The sequence below is a fragment of the Anarhichas minor genome, unplaced genomic scaffold (assembly GCF_050575085.1).
Source record: "Anarhichas minor isolate MPS153535 unplaced genomic scaffold, ASM5057508v1 ptg000033l, whole genome shotgun sequence".
In the NCBI taxonomy this organism is placed as follows: Eukaryota; Metazoa; Chordata; class Actinopteri; order Perciformes; family Anarhichadidae; genus Anarhichas; species Anarhichas minor.
Window position 1 is genome coordinate 3,549,660 of NW_027466479.1, and position 25,298 is coordinate 3,574,957.

General features: G+C 40.9%; 1 protein-coding gene across 3 annotated transcripts; it reads left to right on the forward strand.

Moving 5' to 3' along the window:
• Window positions 1–635: 635 nt before the first annotated feature.
• LOC142965024 (death-associated protein kinase 2) lies at window positions 636–20,606 on the forward strand. 3 transcript variants are annotated; one of them, XM_076105703.1, is made up of 13 exons: window positions 637–889; window positions 1,502–1,533; window positions 6,340–6,474; window positions 13,611–13,832; window positions 14,274–14,412; window positions 14,515–14,644; window positions 14,854–14,902; window positions 15,174–15,200; window positions 15,453–15,605; window positions 15,942–15,987; window positions 16,080–16,169; window positions 17,682–17,768; window positions 18,989–20,606. In XM_076105703.1, exons 3-13 carry the CDS (start codon window positions 6,413–6,415, stop codon window positions 19,067–19,069), a joined length of 1,086 nt encoding a protein of 361 aa, XP_075961818.1. In that variant the 5' UTR covers window positions 637–889; window positions 1,502–1,533; window positions 6,340–6,412; the 3' UTR covers window positions 19,070–20,606. The 3 variants fall into 3 exon arrangements, with proteins under 3 accessions (XP_075961819.1, XP_075961818.1, XP_075961817.1); XM_076105702.1 differs by lacking the exon at window positions 1,502–1,533; XM_076105704.1 differs by lacking the exons at window positions 1,502–1,533; window positions 17,682–17,768; window positions 18,989–20,606 and adding an exon at window positions 16,575–17,674 and having other exon boundaries at window positions 636–889.
• The last annotated feature ends 4,692 nt before the right edge of the window (window positions 20,607–25,298 follow it).

Below are 25,298 nucleotides of genomic sequence, written 5' to 3' on the forward strand. Positions count from 1 at the left end.
ACTCATTAGACAACTGTCATTAAACTTGGTTAGATAAAAGGTTGAACAATTCATGTATTTCTGTGTTTGGAATCAGTGGCAATTTACACAATCTGATATTCATAATTTGTTCAGGGTGACTGAGAAATGGGTCAAGATACAGTCAATGAAAATGTCTATGTGTTTAGGCAAACACAACCAAAATGTACCTTGGCTGATGGATGTGTGGTGATTCAGGTGTGGAACCAGACACCTGTTACAACTTGGTATCAGACCAGTTCCCTCACTTATTTCAAACATCCGGCATCCCAAGATGCTGTTCTTCTATAAATGACCTTAAAGTGTAAAACAATAAGGAAAAGATCCCAGGTTGTCCTATACAAAGCTGTACTGTAAATAAATATGCACACTGGATGTGGCTGAATCTTATCAATGTTATCAATAGCACCTTTATTTTTGGACCTTTTCCTGTATAACTGTACCAATGCAACGTCAGAAGGCTTTTGTCTAACTAGTGAATAACACAAAAACAAAGCACTGTCTGTTTCTAATTAAAACGTTCTCCGCTTTTATTTTGAAGGCTGTCTGCAGTGCTTTTATTACGTAGCAGCTCTGGGAGCAATGTATCCACAGACTGTACATTAGAACATCTCAGTTTGTCTCGTCCTCGTCAACATGAAGACTAAAATGAAAGGCAGGTGGTTGAACGTGTAACCGGTAGGAGGTGCCGTGGACCCCTCAGGTCGCTAAACTCGTATTTGGACAGGACATCCGCATTCCTCAACCGCCAGTGCGCCGCAGGGCCGAGAGCACAGCGCCGCACGCACATCGAGGACATCGACATCTCTCGGGAGCAGAGCCTGGTCTGATCGATGGGATAGGCGACCTAGAAGCCGAGCAGTCACACTGGGTACGTAACCTGGTTCTGTTGCAAAGACTACTTCCATGTCTATGTCGATGGCAGAGAGAAAACTGTGTTCCCGGTTCATGTTCCGTACGTACACAGTCTGAAATCCACGCAGCAGCTTTCAATTTGAACTGTCGCACTTGTGAGATTATAAAGTGGCTATTGCACTCAGTAAAAACTGCAGGATTACATAAACTAGTCCCACAGGTAGAGATGACTAATGTAGGCGACTGGCCGGTGCAGACCTGATAATGAAGTCTAATGCACATTGTATTAGGAAAGCTAAGGCCTATTTCACAGAGATATGTTGTATAAAACGAGTATTGTATGAGAAGTAAGTTAACAAAAAAACATAAATCCATAAACCATATTTTGATCTTGGTGGTGACCACTCCTCTTTCCTTCATTCATCCCTATCTTTTTGACCTATTTTTGCAATAGAAAATAAAACCTTCGCTTTATAAAGATCACAGAGGACCCGGTCTACCCTGATACCATTCTCTACCATTCAGTGGACATTTCTGAATGCAAAGGCAATACTGGGAATCATCTGACTAAACTTGTCTACATTTGAACTGATCACAGACTTGTAATCATTTTCAACACATTTTACAGGAGAAGATCCAGCAGGCACAGCTCTTCTAGTGGTAAGATGATGAGTCCACGTCTGAGCCTTGTGAAAAGATGTGCTATGTTAAATATACATTTATATATAATAATAATAAGACTCATGAGACTTTGTGCACACTTTTGGAACTTTACCGGCATTCATGCAGATTAACTGGACAGTGTATCTCAGCAGCGTCTTCCTACTATCATGGCTCCAGTCTCAGCTGGTCTGACTCAGAACCTTGAACCCTCTTGGACTACTACAAGACATCAGCAAGAAATGTTCCACTAAATCTAAACGATGTTCTTTTACAGCAAACAATTCTTTGTTGCATATGTTTTTAGAGCTGAAGTAGACTATAAGATGATGAATTCAGGGCTGATTATTGCTTTAACAATAATACATCTCAGTCTATTATCCTGATGATAATGATAATAATAAAAAGAATAGACTTTGTTTATACAGCACTTTTAAAATCAAAGATGCAAAAATTATAGTTGAATCAGATTCAACTTTCGTCTTTCTTCAAAGTACATTTCTAGAAATACATCAATGTCTCCTGCCTTATGACGAACAGCATCACCTGCAGAATTGCATCACATGGTCCCTTGTGAGGTTTTCAGGTCTTTATTCAGTATGCAGGCTCTTCTTGTTTGATATCATCATTCTGTAGCAGAAATGTGTAAATGGTAAATAGACTTGTACTTGTATAGCGCTTTTCTAGTCTTCAGCCACAGGGAACCAGTGCCTTTACAAGTGGCATATTCAATCACATAAGACCTCATCTTTCTGATGTTAAATAAGCAACACTGCCAAGTGATAGATGCAACATGCTCAGTGAAAGTTAGTTGGTTCAATCACAATGCCCAGATTTCAAGCAGACACCCACACACATGTCGTCATATACATATTAGTGTACATGCATTCTGTTGCAGTTGCTCCTGCTATGGATGAACTAACAGTTCTGGGAGTGTGGTATAATGTGCTTTACTGAAAACGTGGTTGCATCAGGATAGACCCGATCCCGATGGCTTTCAGCCTATTTGGGCTGACAGTGATCGTAGCGAGAGCGGTAAGCGTAAAGGCGGGGACTTGCTGTTCTAGTTAAAAAACAGCAGTGCAATCCTGCTGACATTACGATCAAGGAACTTATTTGTTGCCCGGACATGGAACTTTTTGCCGTGGGACTCCGGCCTTATTATTTGCCACATTACACTCCCCCCTCTGCCAACTCGATATCAGCGCTAGTCATTCACACTGCCATAGCTCGACTCCAGACTCAACACCCGAGTGCCCTCATAGTGATCGCATACCCCCCCCCCCCAAATGTCAGACCTCAACCTGGTAAAACCCCCGTGCTCCAGTGAAAAGTCAGCCTGCAACCACAGGACAGTGAGGAGATGGTCGGAGGAGGCCTATGAGATACTTCAGGGCTGTTTCATGTGCTCTGTGGACCGCATGGAGAGGACATTGTATATGCATGCAACCTACTAAATACCCCTCACCTCAGCCCCTCCCTTTCTAAGGTATATTTAGGATTTTAGTACAACTAGGGGCTACTTCTACATGACTAAATATTTGTTTTTAAAAAGATATGCAAGATTTTAAAAACAAATAAAATCAGAAGATAATTGTAAGTTATTTCTAATTTGGATATTGTTTCTAGAGCAGCAACAGTTATGTTTACAACAGCAAAGTCACTATATATAGTCATTCATATCTCACTGGAAACCAATGTAAAATGTCACTAAAATAAATAACATTTTTGAGTGAAGTTTATGACTCATTTGTCACTTGTTAGTGACATGAGTCCATAGTAACATGCTAGTCATGTGACTCGTTTGACACTAGCTAGTTAGGAGTCCTTATAACTTGCTAGTGACTTGAGTCCTGAGTCACTTGTGACTTGAGTCCTGAGTCACTTGCTAGTGACGTGAGTCCTGAGTCAGAATCATTTGAATTGTGTGTTTTTATGCAAATAACCACTCTAGATGACAAATAGCAAAGTATAAGGATATAGTTGATGATTAGAATAAATATTTAGTTCATTAGTTTTAGGCCTATTAGAAATATTAATAATAGTGAAAAACATAAAACCGTGATGTTTATGCAAATAACCACCATAGATGACATTTAAAGTTAAGGGATAACAATTCGAGTCTTTGCCAGTTTACAGGGTGTCACAATTTGATTTGGCTTTCGGTTACAAGGTCACGATTTGGTTTTGTATTTAAACATTCTTTTGCAGCACTGACGGGTATGCCATTGTTAAATGATGGAGTCTTGATTCATTAAAATCAACAGATTGTTGTTTTTTTGCCATGACTCTCATTTACATTTTCTAATTATTTAAAAAAAAAGAGAAGCTGCATGGTATCAAGCGTACCGTATTTTCCGCACTATAAGGCGCACTTAAAAGCCTTTAATTTTCTCAAAAAACGACAGTGCGCCTTGTAATCCGGAGCGCCTTATATATGGATCAATTGGTTAATTGGTTGATCCATACTGGTTGTACACGGCGCTCTGTCAAAATGTTTCAGTACGACTGGTAAACTACAAAGCCGCACCGCGGTAAACACCGGTACTGTGCTTACTCCTAGTCCAACACCACTTGAGTGTATAAAGACCCCAAAATGGCACCTTTCAAGAGACACGCTTACGACGCTATTCTATTCTATGCGCCTTATAATCCGGTGCGCCCTATATATAAAAACAGTTCTAAAATAGGCCATTCATTGAAGGTGCGCCTTATAATCCGGTGCGCTTTATAGTGCGGAAAATACGGTAATATTGTTTTGAATATACCACACTCTATGGTCAAATGTAAATGTAATTAAATATGTAATGACAACTTATTTCACCAGTCAATCGGGAACAAACTGTTTCACAACATGAACAAAGACGATCCACTAGATGGCAGGAGGGTACTTCACTACACTAGCTTAAATTACTCAGAGTTTATGAGTTACATCTGAATTTCTAAATCTTCTGCAGCCTAACCCCTAAACTAAACAGTAGCTTTTCTGTCAATGATGCATTTGTTGTTTACATAACTCATGGAGAAGGCAAAAATAATGCCACACCAGAGACATCAGGGAAGTAGGAGGATATTGAAAGCTCATTTTGATCGATTTTCCATTAGAATTAGTATTGTGGTTTACACTGACTTCGGGATGGTTGAAATAGTTTTTTGAACCTTTGTGTCAAGTCCTTGGCAAGAAAATCAAACTTTAAAAAAAACAAAAATTGGAATCGGCCAAAGAACTTTCGTCGGTTATAATGCACAGCTTGATGCTGGGTTCTTTAATACTGTATCATAAAGGGAAGTGAGAAGAACTGAGGGAAGTTAGTTTCACAAAGCTGATGTGTGTGAGTGCTGTGATGTAAGAACCAAGTCACGTGTCATCAGAGAGTGAGGGGAATTGAGGAAAAGGTACAAGGTCAAAACTCCTATTGGCATATACTAGGTGATGACTAGAATATAACTTTTTTTGGGACAATTTTCAAAGAATGTAAAAGTATACAATAGGAGATAAAGAGCTAGTGATAGGGCAGTGGGCAGGACAGAGTTCGAGGAAAGAGTCTCCATCTTTAGTTAAGTAAGGGGTTGATTTATTGTCTCGTGGTATTGCATTCAATGTTAAAAACCCTCAGGTTCACAGCCCAAAAGAAGAAGTGTAAATTAGGAAGCACTACAGCCACATGTGATCTGGGCTTCTGTAGAAGCTGATGATGTCATCCAGGGACCTTTCTATTCCACAGAAAGGCTTTCATGAAACTGATATCTTATATAGTCTTGGTAAAGAATGGCCATGGTTACACTTGTCTTTTCAATGCAATTTATGTGATACAATGCACCATTTGAACATAGCTGTGTCCACATTTGTGTGTGTTGGTATCTGGAAGGAGCGGATTTGGTTATTGGCAAGTATGAAAGAAATAATGATTGGTATTATTAATACAATTATAACAATAATTAAAATGACTCACAATGTCAATAGTCAAAATACTATTCTACATTCAGAGTGGCCTGTGGCGGGATGAATTTGAGCACTGACTATAACAACAAGCTATTATCACAACACATGCACAAAATAATCACAGAAACTGCTCCTTTAAATATAACAGTTCATTTATCTTTAACATTACAATATTTTATATTATTGATCAGATATCAATAATATAAATCAACAAACATGCATTATACAACTATAAGCATACTAAACCTAAAGGCAACAAACAAACACTGAAGCCCAAATTGCTGTGCCTACAGTATTAATGTTAGTTAGAGTCCTGATGTGCAGGTGGCACCTTGCATGGTAGCCTCTGCCATCAGTGTGTGAATGGGTGAATGATGACAAGTCGTATTAAAGCGCTTTGAGTGCTCTGAAGTCAATGAGAGCCAGGCCACCTCGACATGTGGTCGGATTGGATCCCAATGTGAGCCATGTCCGATCTCTTAGCGTACAGTCATTATGTCCTGACATGATCAGAGGACAAGTCATGCAAAAAATTCATGCAGTATAATCAATGATCGATGATCAAAGTTTACACAGCCAATAGAGTTGCACTTTATCAACTGTATCTTCATGTAACTTTGTTTTTTATATTTTGTGATAAACCAGTATATTTCAAACTAAAGTCCTTTCAAACATTTAAAAAAGAAGAAGAAAGAAAAGGACTTGGACACCCATTATTAGGAAAAATAACTGTGAGCTATCATTTAAGATTTTAAAGAAACAAAGTCTTTGTTTGTTTTTGTTGTTAAATGTAGATTTGTTTGGAGAAGAGCACATAGTGTGTGTTAATTTGCACTTACTGGCATGTTACTGTTACTCATCAGGTCCAACTTTGGTGTATGTTTGGAGGACCATGAACCACTTGAAGTTGGACTAACAGGAGTGAAGCAAAGCAAGATGGCGGTCTTCAAGCCTGAAAATGTCGAAGACTTCTATGAGATCGGGGAAGTTCTGGGAAGGTATGGATACATCAACTCGTTTACCTCAATGCAGCATTAGGTATTTGGACTTTTACAGATGTTGTTGTGTTTCTTCTGTATGCCAACTCATTGGATTGGAAATGAAACATTGTCTGTGAAGGTAAAGTGCTGATTTTCAGATTTAATTTAAGTGTGCCCATATCTCAAAGAAACCAAATAGCTTAACTCTGTAACTTAAAAAGAAAATCGCCCAAAAAAGGAGAAACGCCATCACTTTAACAGCTTTATGAAGCCAACACAGTTCCATATTCCATGTCTTAAAACATTTTAGACTGACATAGAAGTAGGTGAAGAACACATTCTGTTGGATTGTTAACCAAACCTTTAGCATCCAGTTTTTCCTGAAGTCATTTTAAGTTTTGACTGAAGTTGCGAATCTTCACCGGCCTCACGGTTCGATTCAATCATGATTCACCTGTCAACTAAACAAATGCACAATGATTCTCGATGTGTCTCGGTGCATATCAGTGTTGCTTTTACAATTTTCAATTTTACTTCACATGGTTACTTTTTCAACAGTTAATACCTGTGATGTTCAGGGCCGTTGTCGATCCGTGAAGTCATGTGATATTTGTTTTCAACAGTGTTCGTATGGACGGAAATCATTTTGGAAACAGTACTGGAACGTCCGCGTGGAAGTCGATTGTTTTTGTTTGAAGACTCTGTTTAAAAATGGAATCCGAGTAAAGGTGGATGCAGCCTTAGTTTGTTTGTCTCTACTGACGTAGGCAATATTTTCTTTTGTATTTGAATAGCCAGTGTCTTAGCCATTGGAGAGGTGGAAACCTAATTAACCCCTTTTAACATATTTCGTTAAGAAACCCTTGATCCTCTTATTTCATAGCTTCTGCCTAGATTAGGCCCCATATACTACTTTGATTTTGAATCCACGATAGTTATGCGTATAGAACTGCTCTTTGTGACTGTGTTATGTCATTTCAAACAGTTGTTGATTACCAGCTCATTCTCGGTGGTATTCCTTCAGCACATCTCAAGGTTTTTTGGTGTTCAATTGGTTTACAGGTAAACCCTAATTTCTCTTTAAAGAAAATAAATAGATTTTACGTTTCTAAAGACAAGAAAGAGCATAGAAGAGGGTACTTATATGATAAAGAGACAGAAATTATTATTTTATTACGATGGAGGAGATGCTTCACCGAGGCTCCACCGGCACATGGTATATTTTATGCTGAGCCAGCCAGCGTTTCTCAGATTGGAGTGAGACGAGGAGAAAAGGTGATGTTGTGATCTTCGCAATAAACATCTTTGATGTGATGTGTTGAGTCTTGGCCAATCAGCGTTAAGATGTCTACAGCGTCTTTCCCTCCGTTACAGTTTAAGTTCCGTTATGTTCCGTTACCGTTCAGACTTGCTGGGTTAAGTTAACGTCCACTGCATGCAAAACTCTGTGGACTGTTAACGTTCGTCAGTATCGTGATTTAGGAGGAAAAAATGTAACGTGGTGAAACATGCAACCCCCCCGTGTTCCGGTTCAGTTCACGCGGTCCCTCATTAATGTTAAACCGGAACACCGGCGGATCTGGTTGCAGGTTGTGTAGCGCAGCTTGACGCAGGGCTGAGATGTGAGTGGAGCTGGGCCTGGATAAAGGTGGAGGTCTAAACAGACGTGAAGAGAGAGCAGTACAGCTTCCTGCTGTCACAGTGTTTTAAATACATTGATAAGGCAGGGTATGCTGAATGCAGCCTCTGCTCCAAGGAGATAAACTACAGCAACAAGGGCTCACATGCCCTCTCATCACACTGTTCACTGTAATGACCACAGCCAGTGTACCAACAGTCCCACGTTGCTCTCAAGAACCCTGAAGTAATGAGGGTTAAGGTGCCTGTACCTTCATTTCAGCGGGTTGCTAATGCAGAGGTGTGTATAGATCACAGCTATTATTTTACTCTTGATAAACTATGTTGTGTTCAGAATTTCTCATCAAAGAAAAAGCCCCCCCCTCTGCTCCTTCGTCCGTCAGCAAAACAAGCCAGAATCAGCTGGTTCAAGTTAAAATCAAAAGGTATTTAATATCTAACAAAAGCAAATGCAGTTACAAACTGAATCACACTATGAATTACAAAAATATATCCCATGGAATAGAGTTCTGACATGTTCTACACAACAGCCTGGCGTTCCGCAGTCCAGCTACATCAGATCTGGTCTTCTCCGTAGATTCAAAGTCCTTTGTCTCAGAAAAGCCTCTGAAAAGTCTCATATTTCACATTCGTCACCACAGTTCTCAGCCCAGGGATTGGCTGTAACCTGTTCTGCTTCTCCTATTCTGTGATCTGTTGGTCTTCTGTCAGACACGTTTCAGCAACATCCCCCTCTCTCCGAAGACTGTGTTTAGTTCCTGTTGCAGAATTTATTACCTTATATGGTGGTGTCATAAGGTCTCTGGTTTCTCTCACAGTGCACAATACATTCAGTAACTCTCCTTTTACTTTAAACCTTCTACAAGTAAACATATTGTAACACATAATATCCAGCGCTAGGAGCGCTTTTCAACATAGATTTCTGACACTACCTCAGCCAGAGTAGATGATCATTTAAATTTAAATAATTGAACTGGATTGAATGCATATTAATTGCAAATAGAAGATAGGCCACAATTCATGTTACGTGGTGGAGTGTCAGACAGCACGTTGTCTGTTACGTTGAATGGGTTGCCATGCGGCTCCATTATATTTCCCGCAATTTAAGCGCCTGCATTTTCCAAATGCAATAGTATTACTCAAACGTATTGTTCGGTTCGTAATGCGTACCGAACCGTGAGCATCGTACTGAACGGTTCAATATGAATACATGTATTGTTACACCCCTAGTTGTCATTAATCAGTTAGTCATTCAATCAGTTGCTAAGTTGAATAATTAGTTTTCATTCATTCAGAGTTCTTGTACAGGGGGAGGGCTGTAGAAGGTATCTGTCCCTACACCTCATCCATGAGGACAAACCACACTCTCCCTCTCCTGACCCTCGATACTTGCAATCCTAAGGCAGAGGAAATCAATCAAGACAGTTAACTAAAACAGCAGAGGGTAAATAAATGTCAGCAAAAGTGTTTATTAACTTGTAGTAACAAACATGCCCATACTTTATACTTCTTTTCCCCTGCAAGCCCATTTTCTCCAAAATAGTTTTTATCACATTGAGATAATGATGAACAGGGAAACAACTATCGATTTTAACACAAGGATGCAAACCTAGAAGATTAGAAAAGCAGAAACAGCAGAAATCACTTACTTGGATGCCCTATTTTGGGTTTAAAAAAGAAAAAGGTGACAGTCATAGGTTGCATTCCTGTGACAGCACTAAAAAACACAAAGAAAAAGAGTGTTGCCCCCATCTACTGGTTGTCGTATTTGTAAAGGCCTTTTACACGAAGAGGGCTAATATAACTGTAACCTTAAGTACAAGAGCAAAGGTCAAATGGCGATATTACAAATTGACTAATGGCTTACTTCCAGGCTACGCTGGCAGAATTTTTGAAGAGGCCATCATTAGCCCCCCCTCAGTTTGATCAACTGAGCCGTATGCTCCTTTTTCCCTAAAAGATAATAACATGTAGAGTTAGTTTGGTTCACAACACCAAACAAAAGCAGCTTAAGTTGCAAAATACCCAAGTTGAGGTTAGCCGTGTTGTCAACCCCATCGTTTGCACTGGACTTTGAAAGTGATATTTCAGGTTCACAACCTGTCTACACCACTATACCACTTTGGTCCATTTATGTTCATAATATGAAGTATAAATTATCTATAAAATCACCACAATCTCCATAACATATAAGTCAACCTAAAGTTTTACTTTCAAAGGCTGTTACTAAGGTTGGATGCAGGCAGCCGAGCTGCTGTAAATAGTGCAGTGGCTCCAAGAACCTTGTCAGTTTCTAAAGTCTAAAAACCTAACATATTTTAACAAAAATATGTTATAAGGTTCCTTGTTTTTTAACATTTGGATCATTAGCTATTTCAGTGAGTTGAAACCCAATACTTGCATTTAAAAGTGTATTAATCTGCCACATCTTTTGCTGCTGATCTACTTGTGGACACAAGGTTTAAAACAAAATCCAAATCTGGGAAAAGAAGGCTGCATTTGAAGAAGTCTTCGAAATGGGACAGCCTTGTCCCAGCCACTGTGACACATTCACACTATATACAGTATGTCATCCCCAAACCCGATAAAGACCCTTTATTAGTAGGAACTTGGCATCCTATCACTCTTTTAACAAGAGATTGGAAGATTTTGGCCTTGATGTTTAAACGGATAAAGGAAAGGGCTAGATCCTATTATTGCTGAAACTCAAACAGGATTTATGAAAAACCAACATATTGAGTGTAACATAACACTCATCTTAGATCTGATGGATTATGCAGATCCAGTTAAGTCTAAGGCTGTTATTTAGTTTTTGATCTTTTACGAGTCCTTTGACACAATCAAGCACACATTTCTTTTAGAGATCCTTAAAGCGGTTTGACTTTGGTAATAACTGTTAATACCTCTGTTGTGATTATTTTCAATACCTCCAGAAGATTTGGAATTGTGATGATCAGAGTACGACTCAAGTGAACAGATAACAGACCAGAGAATAAAGTTGCAAAAATCAAAGTTTTACTGAGGCTCAGTTCAAAACAAGGCAGGACAGGCATCAAGTGGAATTAACACGCGTCATAAATGATCAAAAACAAAACCTTAACAAAACTTATAACTAATTACAAAAACAGGTTTCAGGAACAATCTGGCAATTGGTTGGTGAAGTACATCAAATCACATGTTTGATGAGAATTTGATGTCTGCATTTTCTTTTGACATGCAATTTTTTGCCGAACAAATTACCTGTCAAATGATCAAAATTACATCAGCAAGCCCTTCTGGCTTGACAGCTATGTTTTGTCCACAATATCTCACCTCACTCACAACTGCAACATACATATCACAAACAAATGCCTGTTCTTTCCTAAATGGTTCCACAGAGATTTTCCAATTCCTTTCAAAGAATTCAATTCTGTGACTCGTGCTCTTCCAGATGGATCATTTAATTTGTGAAAAGCCCCTTCAGTTATGGTGAGAATATTATGAAGCACCTTTAACTGATGTTTAAAGTGATGTTGAAATTAATCAGATATAAAGAGTAACAATAAGCATGTTTGCCAAACTTTTCAAAGAAAATAAAAATTGTCCGGTTCCAGCTGCCGCTTCCAAACCACAGCTACCTCCGGTGTTAGCTTCCGAGCCACAGTTAAAGCCTGAGTCCTGTGTCTTGTCGGCGGTCAGGCCAACTCCAGCTGCCGAATCCCAGCGATCACCAGTTCCTGACCCCGCTGCACCACCATCCGAGTCCTGTTCCCCGAAGCCCCGTCTCTGAGAGTCTGAGTCCTGTTCCCCCCGTCTCCGAGAGTCTGAGTCCTGTTCCCCCCCGTCTCCGAGAGTCTGAGTCCTGTTCCCCCCGTCTCCGAGAGTCTGAGTCCTGTTCCCCCCCGTCTCCGAGAGTCTGAGTCCTGTTCCCTGGAGCCCCGGTCTGACTCCCAGTCTCCCCAGTCCGGCTTCCCTGAGCCCCGGTCTGACTCCCAGTCTCCCCAGTCCGGCTTCCCTGAGCCCCAGTCTGACTCCCAGTCTCCCCAGTCCGGCTTCCCTGAGCCCCGGTCTAAGCCCCAGTCTCCCCAGTCCGGCTTCCTTGAGCCCCGGTCTGACTCCCAGTCTTCCCAGTCCGGCTTCCCTGAGCCCCAGTCTGACTCCCAGTCTCCCCAGTCCGGCTTCCCTGAGCCCCGGTCTAAGCCCCAGTCTCCCCAGTCCGGCTTCCTTGAGCCCCGGTCTGACTCCCAGTCTTCCCAGTCCGGCTTCCCTGAGATCCCGTGTCCAGAGCAACTCCTACCATCCGGCCGTCCCCCTGCCCGTCTGGGGCTGACTTTACTGTGAGGTAAGGTAGACAACCTGGGCATGGGGCCCCAAAATGAAATGGCCCTTAACATTATTATGTTTAGATATAAAAGTATTAAATTATGTTACTATTCTAACTCATTGTACCCTGAAATAATTCACCAAAGGTCCACAAAGCACATAAAACATATACAACTCAACTGTTTACTTCTTACTGTGAACTTCTACTTCAGAGGAAAACATTGTAATAATATATTTACCTGACAGAGAAATGTTTCTGCTTACATTGCAGATTCAAATTGACTCACAAAATGCTATACAAATTATGTTCAAATATGATGCGTTATTATTCATGAAACTATCCAGCATCAGATTACAATTGAATGCTCCACCCTGAAAAGACCTGAACTAAATTTAAGTACTTCGTGCTGTACGTGAAGTAAACATTAGAATGCAAGACTCCGGCCTAATAATAGTTTTACTATTAATACTATTGAATAAGCTTTAAGCATATCTATGATTCAGTCGGGATTTCCTCTGTACGGCTCTCGACATGGCCAGCGGCGAGGAGCTAACGGCGCTTACAGCACAAACAGTGCAAACAACGAAATCAGAGCAGAACAGTTTTAAACGGGGGGGGGGGACCAGAGCAATTAACTAGCCAGTGGGACACACACAGTGGGAGCACAGGCGGCTGGCTTGGCTTAACAGAGTTCTGTGGGCGGTGGCAACGTTTTTAGTTGGCAAAAACAAACACAATTTGAGTTGCGATGACAGAGTTGCTGTTCCTTTTGGGTTATCTGCTCATGCTCGTGTACTCCAGGGTGAATGTTGTGTAAAGTGTAATTTTATCCAGCATCCAGTGTTATCAGGCTATATCCAGCAACCAAAGTGAACTGTAGTCTATGAGCTGCTGTCTGACGCTGCAGACTACATGCTGGACCGCAGAGCCCTGACGCTCCACCCCCGCTGGTACACAGTGTTGTTAATTTGGTTATTCAACGTTTTTTTTTTATCATTTTGAACATGTCCCCTGTCCAAATTGCACCAAATGTGACAAAGCACCCCATGGGGTCCCAAGGAATACACCCACCATATTGATATATGTGAAAGACAGACAGACAGAAAGACAGATTATTTGCTTTGTAGTTAGATTGTCAAAACAACACAATGCTGCTGTATCTCAAGCTCAGTGTTTACTGTCTGTGAATTACTGTATGTTCTTGCCCCTACAGTGGGCACTTTGGTCAGGTTCGACAGGTTCGGGAGCGGGCTACTGGGACTTGTTGGGCAGGCAAATTCCTGAAGATTCGGAAGAACACGTGCAGCCGCCTGGGCCTGGACCGGAGCTCTGTGGAGAAGGAGGTGGAGATCCTCCAGGCTGTACAACATTCAAACATTGTGACTCTCAAAGACGTTTTTGAGAGCCGAGCCGAGGTGGTGCTCGTTCTGGAGCTGTGAGTTGTGTGTGTGTTTGATTTAGTCCTGTTATTGTAGTATGTTCTCTAGCATCTAGTGTGCATCTGCGTGAAGTGTCATGTGTCATGGCAGCGTCAGTAGGTAGGCGTGAGAATCAGACCTCTGTCACAGCAGACATTTGGAAAAGTGTCGCTAATAACAAAAATGTTGTGCCAGTAAACCCTTTGCTTCCAATCTTAAAGGAACAGTGTCTAACTTTTACTGGGATTTATTGGCAGAAATGGAATATAATACTCATAACTATGTTTTCATTGGTGTATGATGACCTCAAACTAAGAATCGTTGTGTTTGTGTTAGCTTAGAAGGAGCCCTACAATACCTGAATGCCATAGTAGTTCTCTAGATGCTGTGAAAGGGGGGATTGAGGGGAGGGGACAAAATAAGAGAAACACTTAACACATGTCTGTTTGACATTTCAGTGTTAGTGGAGGGGAGTTGTTTGACTTCATTGCTGAGAAGGAGAACCTGCTGGAGAGTGAGGCCATTGAGTTCATGAAACAGATCCTGGAGGGACTGGGCTTTATGCACAGCAAGAACATCGGCCACTTTGACCTCAAGGTACCAGTAAACTGTCGCTTCTCTGCATGTTCTGGATGTTTGGAAACAGATGTGAACTCAAATTGGACATTCCATCATCACGACATTTGTGTCTCTATTCAGCCAGAGAACATCATGCTGTCAGACAAAGTGGCTGCTCAGCCCAACATCAAACTCATCGACTTTGGCCTGGCCCACCATTTTCATCAAGGGGAGGAGTACAAAAGCACGAGTGGCACCCCACAGTACATTGGTGAGGATGAGTAGTCCTTCATTTGTGTCTTTGTTTTTTTTAGAAATCAATCTGTGAGAATTTTTCTATTTGCATATTAAATCATTCACGAACATGCACTAAGACCGGCAGGTATGAGGCAAGTCCAGGGCTCAAAATATTGTTTTCTGTGTCAAAGCACTGGTGCAGGACTTCTTTCATATGTCTGTCTGTCTGCCCCTCTCTTTCAGCCCCTGAGGTAATCAACAGTGAACCTCTGAGCACAGCAGCAGATATGTGGTGAGTATTGTTCGATCTCCAACAGAAACTGTTCATATCCATGATTGCACACACAAACATTTGGTATCCAAAGCTTGTCTCTTCACTGCTTTGTCTCTGTATAAATTCCTCTGATAGTGACATGGCAGGGCCTGTTCTGAGCCCCTCTCACTGTGTCAACACAGTGACACATTGAGTGACTGAGGGGATGTCCACGCAGACAGTATTTGTCTTGAAAACGTTGAAAGCACACCACATGACTGCCTGCGTCTTGTGCTTTTTTCTCCTCCAGGAGCGTCGCAGTTATTACCTACATACTGTAAGTTGTGTTTCGGTGTTGGTTGGCATGTGAGTGCTTGCAGACATTACGTACTGTATGTTGATGCACACATTTAATGATCAAAAGCATCTGCTGTCTCGCACTATTTGAAACAATGTGAATTCAACCACCTTTTTATGGTTTATAGATCTTATAATCATGGTGTCTATTATAGTCTTCAGCTTTTTTCAGCTGGAAGCACAAAAACCTTGATCTGTATTGATGGCCTGAGATGTCGCACTCTGTCCTCAGATTGAGCGGTTTGTCGCCATTCCAAGGTGAGACAGATGAGGAGACTCTGACGAACATCAGTGTCATGAACTACGCGTTCCCTGTACAGTATTTCAGCATGACCAGCTCCATGGCCAAAGACTTCATCCAGAAACTTCTGGTCAAAATCCCCAGGTATGTCGTCTTTGTCATGGTTAGTCCCCTGTTAGAGCAAAAGCAAGGTTGTTGAAATAAGTCTTCGCTGGGTCTGTGATAGGAATAGGACGCATGATGTACTGCTGTTGTTTACAGTATATTAGGTTAGATTAGATATATACTTTATTCATCCCCAATATATTGAAACGTGTAGATTGATCGACTGAGTCATTGGTTTATTTAGGTGTCCTGCACCAAATGGGTCCTAGGCTACATAGGCTTCCAAGACATGAGACAACAAAATGAGTTTTACTTGTCAGTTCTTCCTGCTCTCGTGATCCGTTGTCATGACTTCTGTATTGATGTGTATTTCAGTGAAAGAATGACAGCTGAGGATTGTCTGCTTCATCCATGGATTAAGGTTACTACAAGTCTTCTAACCTTCTTCAATTGTTTGCTGCTAAATGTTACTGCGTGTTACTTAGAATGACTGCAAATGTTCGTCTGTTTCAGCCCATCACACGCAAACAGGTGGCCAATAGGAATCGATCCTCAATCAATATGAAGAACTTTAAGAAGTTCAACGCCAGAAGAAAATGGAAGGTGAGTGTGGATATGTATGTCAAACCAACATGTAAGTATAGTATATTTGTATCAAAGGGAGATGAGGATCAACATGCAATAAGACTCAAACTAGGGGTGGTGCGTTTCGTGGTCAGCGGTACCATTTGAGTTACTTAGCCTTGTGAGCAGTGACAGTCATTATTTCATACCGCCCCTGAGTGTTACATTGACTTTAGGTCATGGACACATAATTCGGGGGATCGACACACTTGAGCCGGATGAGTAGTGGATGGTGCTTCATTTAGTCCAAAATAATGTTGTTCCATTAAGTTTCTTGTGTTGCACTTAACAGCTGTATTAGTGTTCTCAATATAACATTTATATTAATAGTTCAATGGTCACATACATACTTCATATATGGCCTCTGTATTTAACCGTCCTCAGCTTTAGGAGCAGTGGGCGGCTGTAAATCGCCGGGAATCAACTGGGGTTCAGCTCAAGGACGCTTTAACATGCAGACAGGAGGAGTCTGGGATCGAACTGACCCGCTCTACACCCTGAGACACAGCCGCCCCCAATAAGCTTTTACTGAAGAGAGCCCAGCAGTGTTTTCACCTGTAAACAGCACTGTGATGTAATTGTGTTGCCATTATTAGTAGAAGGCTAAGAAAAAAAAATATTGAAGGTCAATAAAAACATCTGTGTTAAAATCAGAGAAGCACATCAACAAAAATGAGTGTAATATGTTCTAAGGTCAATTACCCAAATCTTATTACAAATAGCTGCCTCACCCCAAATATCCACTGCATGTTTTTATTGATAATTATAGACACACTGTAGTGGTCCACTGGCGAAAAACCTGATGGCAATCGGGGGTCCTTCTTATTTTCATCTTTTATTCAGCGACAAATGTAATTTGCAGAAGGGCAAGACACTTTTCATCTTCTGTCCAGAGTCCTGCACGTTTCCAGTTCTACAAACCTGAAGTGCACCCGCAATGCTCACCATCGGAACTGACCCGTTACCTGCAATTATTTCTAAATCAATTCTGTAAAAAAGGCTAACCAAACATGCTCAGAGCTCTTACTGTACAGGCAAAGCCTGAAGGGGTCTACAACAAGGAACTAAATAAATGTTAAAAAATGAATAGATGAAGTGGCAGATTGCACAGACAGAAGCACCCTCCACCGTTTCAGGCAATTCATATTTTCCCTTGTGTTTCCTGCTGCTCACACAGACACACAATAGGATGGGTACCTTCATTCATTGTTACATCCTCTGACACAACAACAGGATATAGCCGTTAACTGTCCTTTTCTGACTGGTGAGCTGTTCTGAAAGAGTCACTGTTGATATTGAGGCTAGTCGTCCTGTGTGCTAATCAGGGGTTCCACACTGGGTCTAGCTACTTGTTTTAATGACCGGAATAAATGAGAATAAAGTTCTGCCCCATCAAAGTATGATCCTCGGACATAGTACTAACGTTCATGTATTCTGGTTGGCTGGCAAGCTTTACTGAACACTGTAAGACATTGTCTCTTTACCCCCTAGATGTCCTATAACATGGTGTGGATGTGTAACCGGCTGGTCCGGTTGAAACTGCTGCGGAAGGGCAGTTCAGATCCAGATCCTCTACAGGTGAGACCACTTTATGTCAGTCACATATTCATACGTATTTATTTTTCTATTATTGTAAGAGATTGCTCTGGTTGTTTATTGTAGAGACCAAAACAATGTAGAGAAAACATTATGTGTAGGCCTGGGTGGCCAAACTGCCAACTGTGGCCCGCTGCCCATTCTTAAATGGCATGCGGTTCATTTCTTTAAATAAACTGGAATATGGCTAAAGCATATTTGTAATAAATGTTACTGTGTAAACATTACACATACTAGTTTAAACACTTCATGTCAACTCAATTCATTGAAGTCATTTCTGTCTTAAACTCTTCAGATTACATTGACGTTGTAATCTCAAATTGGCCCTTAGACCATGAACCAATATTTAGCAATTTCTGCCTGTTTTGACTTAACCTATTTACAGATTTACACATAACATCATATCATATTTTAAGTGGCCATGCAATGTATTAGAGTTGTGAAGTATTGAATTAATTTAAAGTAAATTTAAGGGCAGCACATATAGAAATACTTTTTAGTAATATGTGGGCACTATAGACTGTCATGTCAAATGTTAAAGCGTTGAGTGGTCAGTGTAGTTTGATAGAAAATGAATCTTCTCTTGCACATGGGGTTTTCTGGTCAATAAACACTGATTGTCTTGCAGTGTAACTGGTTGAAAGCTACACATTCACTTTAGTTTGACTCTTGACTATTGTGGTCACTTCCCAGTGAACAATGAGGATCTGTTCTTCTGTCTGAATGTCCTCTGGTCTAGCTCAGATAAAAACACAACACTGAGTCCGTCAGCATGTTGGCGAGCCTGTTTGAATCCGCTACTGACAGCATTATCTTCACTTCACTTGTTCAACTAGCTTTAGCAGTTTAGAAAACACCGAACTGTTCTAGTGTTATACAGACATGTGAATGATCCACAGACACCTTCTTCGTTCTTGGACTCAGGGCGGTGCTCCGCTGCAGAATGAATGTAGGGGAATTTCTAGAATGGATATTTGGCGTTATTTCTTAAATATATATTTTTTTTGCATGGCAGGAGTTATGTGTATGTATGAGTGACTTATTGAAGGCATGCATATATATATATATATACGCACATGTATGAGTAGTTTAGATGGTCTCATTCAAATCCATATTTCCAGTTCCAGAAGTGCAGATGTATATGACACTCATAATCGTGAGGTGTTAGATGTAAATTAATCTGTACTGATCCTTTCCTCCAGAGACAATGTGAAAGCGACGTAGAGGACACAGAAAGCAAGCCTGCCTCTCTGCTGCGTCGAAGACTCAGCAGCAGTTCATAGAGCTGAGCAGAGAAAAGCAGAAGATTCCAGGATGTTCAGCAGGAGGGGAGCATCGCTGAAGGGAAATGTTCAAGTGAAACAGACGTCTACTGTCCCAGAAGTGCTTAGGATGGGAGTGAGCACTGCCTCATCTGACGCACATTTCTTCATGAAAGACCTTCAGTGGACTGCTCTCAGCTCATTGTCACTGAGGATACATGCCTTTAATGTCGCTTGTTGGGAAGTGTACAATGTATTTGGGTGGTTGCTGATTTTGGGAAACTCTTTGATAACACAATGTGCATTTTCTATGCACATTGTGTTATCAAAGAGAATAAAAAATTGTTTAAGATGTCCTACGATAATACTAATGGTAAAGAACACAAGGAACAGTAAAAAAACCTAGCAACAAAATATAATAGAGCCACTGTTGTCCATCAGTATGTAGTCAATGTACACAAACTGTTACCAAATCTTCTTCTCTACTACAAGTCCTGCCTCCTTTTTTTGCTATCATGTGAGAGGCTGTAGCTTCATCTGGTTGTAAGAAGTGCCAAAGCTCCGTCAACTAGATGGGCATGAAGGCTCAGTGAGGAAGACACCGTCCACCTGTTCTGTGCACCAAAATACGGGACAGATTCTGTCTCGTTTTGATTCAGTAAAGGACAGTGCATTTGATTTTTCAATATGGGACAATCCCGTATTTTAAGCCGATAAGCTTCTATAGCCTGTCGTTATTTTGACTTGTAAAAAGTTTGGACTAAAGTGTGGGGTCTTTCCTTTTCTCTCTGTCCCCCTCGCTTCTAAACATCTTAGTTCTGTTTGGGACTGTCCTTCTAGTCCAGGATGCCTCCCTCTGAAAAGCTGAGGGAAGCAGCTGTGAGCTGCACTTTATCGGAGGCGGTCAAATGAACATTTGTGTGGACAATAAACCACACAGTGGTGAGAGTTATTTTTGGTCACATGTGTCTTCTGTTTTTGTTGTTCTGTTTTTTTACGGCCTCCCATGAAAAGCAGCGTGCAGTTGCTTCTCGAAACTTTGTCTCATTCAGAGTCCCAAACAGGATTCTGTGTCCGTCAGATGGCTGAAGGGGATTCTACCATATCAGCTGACTATTGGACAGGTAGAATTTTGCTTTAAATAATATGACTTCATCTTATTACGTTATAACTTTATTTTTGTAATATGACTTATTTTCTCAAAATAATACTTCTCCAAGAACAGAGATTTGTGGAAAATGTTTTGAATGTGCAGTAAGGTTTGAACACGAGCTGAAACTCTGTGGCTGATTCCAAGCTCAAGTAGGAACTGTGGAACTCAAATCCACTGATCATTTTTCACACTGGAGAAGATGCGATATTTGAATGAGTACTTACAACAATATGTCTTGTTTGATGTCTTGTACTCATGTATTATATTACTTGTCTTGTGATGTATCATTTTAAAATGGCACCATCATACATGTGTTGTAAAAAGTTCACCATGTACACATATTATCTTTTTTATTGTCATCTGTCATCTGATCCAAGACTTAAACAAGTATAACCCATGTTATAACTCGTGTGCATGAGTATGTTTGTTTTGCTGTATTTGTCTGTTAAGTGCTTCATTTCCTTTACATCTCATTCAGTTGATTAATTTGACAAAGCAAATTGCAGTAAATATACAACAATGAAACTGCAGTGACTTTAATCACTGTTATGAGCTATACTTGAGTCTAAATATATATAGAATTTATTTACATACCATGATCTTGAAGTAGCCTACTTTCCATCAACTACAGACAGTGAGACAAGAAAATTGAAGCCAATGCAGAAGTGCCTTTAAAGGTGCATTCTTTCTAATGGCCATTAGGGGGCGACTCCTCTGGTTGCTTATAGAAGACCGATTGTAGAAGTCTATGAGAAAATGGCTCTACTTTTCACTTGATTTATTACCTCAGTAAACTTTGTAAACATGAGTCATGATAAGAGTGAAGATGAATAAAGCTGCTGGGCCTGATAACATCCCTGGTCGTGTACTAACATGTACCAACCAGCTAACTGATGTCATCATTGACATTTTCATCATATCTCTGTCACAGGAGAGAGTTCACATCTGCTTCATTGTTCCTGTACCTAAAACATCTGCGGTGTCCAGTCTAAATGACACTCAGCCCCATTCTGATGAAGTGCTTTGAGAAACTGGTTCTCCAGCACATCAAAACCAACATCCCAGCCAGCCTGGACCCTCACCAGTTTACATACAGAGCCAACAGATCCACAGAGGATGCTGTCTCCACTGCTCTCCACTCAGCCCTCACTCATCTTGAAAATAACAACACCTACATCAGAATGTTGTTTGTTGAGTTCAGCTCAGCCTTCAACACAATCTCCCCCATGAAACGGGGGAGTGGTAAACTGAGCATCCTGGGCTTGAGTGAGTTCCCCACTCTGCAAACAGACTTGGGATTGGCAGCCACACCTTTTGTGTCACTCTTGTGTTGAGTGAAACGTTTGACTACGCCCATGTTTAGTGCCTCCCTACCTCTTAGACTCACCCAACGGCACCTGCTGGTGGCGAAAGCAGTGCAGCGCATTCCCAAACGTCACTTTTAGAGACTAATTATTGCTTGCATATAAATAAATAAGGATGCAACTGCAAATTGACCTGTTAGATTAATTAAATTCAATTATGCAAAAATAACTGTGGGGTCCCATATAAACAATGTCAAACAGTGGGACATACTAAGAGTATCAATGAATATCTCATATTGGCAGCACAAACTAATTATTTAAATGTATATGATAAAATACTTATACTTAATAAACACAACACTTTTAATATGATTTCTCTTTTTAACTTGCCATAATTTGCAGCCTTTTTAAAATATTCTTTGTCTGGTTCTAGTGCATTGTAGCCCACCAATTATTTTATTTAATATGGGTCGTTATTTACTGAATGTTACGAGTTTGAAATTGTATTATTTCATTATTTATACATGGCTACTTACCCTAATTTATAATGCTATTGTTTTGTACCTTGTGTGTTGAAGCACTGCCTCTGGCGGTCAGTAAGGATGAAATAGAACGAAAGTTCCGAATGTAACTACAGTTCTATGAATCCTGGATGACCGCCAGAGTTCTTGGTCACTCGGAATCCCGTGAACTCGCGAGAAGATTCCATAGGACTGAACTCAGGATGACACCGGAACTTATAGACGACGGGGGTCATCCGAGGTCACAGGTGACTTTGTTGATATAAATATTCGACCTGCGCATGCGCGAGACGGAAGATATCCAGTGTGAAGCACTGCCTCTAGCGGTCATCCAGGATTCATAGAACCGTAGTTACATTCGTAACTTTCGTTTCTTTTTGTTGTTGTCGACTGCCTTCATACAGGAAAGCTCATAGTCGGTTTGTTACTGTAGTTAAAACATGAATGGTTCTAAGAAGACAATGGTTTCCTCCTCGTCCTGGCCAGCATCCAACCGCAGTTCTGTAAGGACTGTTTTGCAGTCTTCTCCATCCACCTCAAGTAATCACCAACTACAAACCTAAAACACCCTACTCCATGAACAACCTATGCCTGGCAGCTGAACGAGTTCTACTGTAGATTTGAAAGACAATTGGACAGTCCTGACCCCACCCCCAAAGGCTCCATCAACCAGCCCCAGACCACCAGGCCCCCCTCCTCCAGCTCATGCCTCTGTTTCACTCATCCCATCTCGCTGTACACCAACAGCTGCACCTCCAGTCACCAGTCCGTCAAGCTCCTGAAGTTTGCGGATGACACCACCCTCATTGGGTGGGGATGAGTCCGCCTACAGGTGGGAGACTGACCATCTGGTGACCTGGTGCAGAGCTCAACACTCTAAAGACAGTGGAGATGGTTGTGGATTTCAGAAAGAACGCAGACACTGTGGAGTCCTTCCGTTTCCTGGGCTCCATCATAACCCAGGACCTCAAGTGGGAGCTTAACATCAGCTCCATCACCAAGAAGGCTCAGCAGAGGCTGTACTTCCTGAGGCAGCTGAAGAAATTCAACCTGCCAAAGACAATGATGGTGCACTTCTACACAACCATCGTTGGGTTCTGTCATTTGCATTGAATGAGTCGTAACTCTGTTATGTTGTTCATTCTGTACATGACATCTATCACACTTCTGTCCATCCTGGGAGAGGGTTCCTCCTCTGTTTCTTCCCTTTCTTTTTGAGGGGGAGTTTTTCATGTTCTGATGTGAGGGTCCTGGGACAGAGGATGTCGCATGTGTACAGATTATAAAGCCCTCTGAGGCAAATTTGTGATTTTGGGCTGTACAAAAATGAATTGAATTGGATTGAATTCCTCATCAGCAACTCCCTTCATCACCACCAGTGTCCAGGGGGAGTATGCCATATCTGACCTCAGCATCACTACCCCGCTGTTATACTACATCACAATGGAGTCCAATCGCCAAAGACTTTTCACTCTTCATATGCATTGTGTAATAAATTATTGTTCATTCTAATGAAGTCTCTCCCGATTAAAATGTCTTTAAAAATGTACTTAAAAAAAGACACGCTGTCACACACTGAGGGCATACAGCGGCCGCACTCTGCCACATGGGCACATTTCTCCAGGGGCCCTGTTGGAATCCTCTATAGGTCCTTAACAAATACTAAATTAGTTTGCTCCTTCTTTGCACACACAGTATAGGTTTGCCAAAACTGGACCCACATTAGGACACCATAAACACAATCCTGTCAGCGGTTGCCTTCCTTAGAAAACATATCACATACCAACATCCCTGTCTGGCATTACAGAAACATCTACTGAAGCTTCCACTTCTGATTCTGTCACAGCATCTGTGTGAGAAAGAAAACAACCATTGAAATGTAAAATGAAACAGGTTGCCCATGTACAAAGTATAATAACCATATTGTTTTAAGACATAGCCCTCAGGACAAAATAAATTATGAGAATAAAATTAGAATTACTCCTAGTCATTTTTTGAGACTGATGCTAGTCTCAATCTTATAAACTTGCTAAGCTCCTGTGTCTCTGCAATAAACAAACCCTTTTTGTTGCTCTTTAACTCTTAAATTGGCACTTAAGAGCATTCCTCTGAAGTATTGACTCAAGTGATGTCAGGTATTCAGATTGAGATGATGCTTCATTTCTTTAGTCTTGTAAAGTAAAACATATGATATCATTTAAAACAATTATCAGCTACAGTGTGAAAGGGACACAATCCAACACCAGGCTTCAACGAGGAGCAAGTTTAGTTCGAAATATCTTAAATAAATAAAAAAATGGTAAATGGATAATACATGTATAGAGCTTTTCTAGTCTTCCTTCTTCAAAGCACTTTAACACTGCATGTCATTCACCCATTCACACCCATGCACACGGCAGGGGTACCACCTGCCCATCAGGACTAACTAACATTCATACCCACATACTGCAGGCACAGCCTACGGGTTGGAGTTCAGTGTCTTGCCCAAAGAAAAATTAAAAAGTTTTGTGGCTCCTGTACTTGTTGGCAACAAAAAAACTACTTAATACTATAATACGTGACAGAGTCACAGTGAAGTATTACTACTTTTACTTAAGTAGAGATCAGAGTACTTCTTCCATCACTTTGTGACTAGTTTATTGAAATATCAAAAAGGTTTTTTTTCATTCATGCACACATACTTTTCAGATACAGTTCATGTAGTGTAGTGCATGCAACACCATGTCCATCACCTGGTACTGTCCGTCTGTGGCTTTCTGTCCGTCTTTCTCTCCACAGTGACTTTAAGAAGCGTTCAGAGTTTTAATTTATCGTAAAGAGAGTCATTTAGTGTTGTAGTTTGTATAAGAGCCACACTGTAACCAAAATGATGTTTTGCAACGTGAGCTTTGTAGAATAAAGTACAACTCCTATGATGTATTTCATATTATAAATCACACTACATAGGTTATCATCTTGCCTTTCCTTATTTTTTTCCCACCTGAAACTGTAGCTACCATGTCTCCTCTATTTTTCCTGCAATGAGTCACTCAGTGCCGATGACCGTCAGACCCCCCCACTGCGTTTTTGTTTGAGCTTTAAATCATTTCAAATTCTATTCGGGGCTATACTCAAAACATTTAGGGTTTAATCCCCAGCACATTGATCTAGTGAGGCCTACAGAAGAGTCTGTGCCGGAGACACAGTGTTAAGTGTAGTGTCAGATGTTGCTCGATATTGCAGTGTACCTAACCATCGTGGCTTCACTCAATCCTCGGCTCCTCCTGTCTACA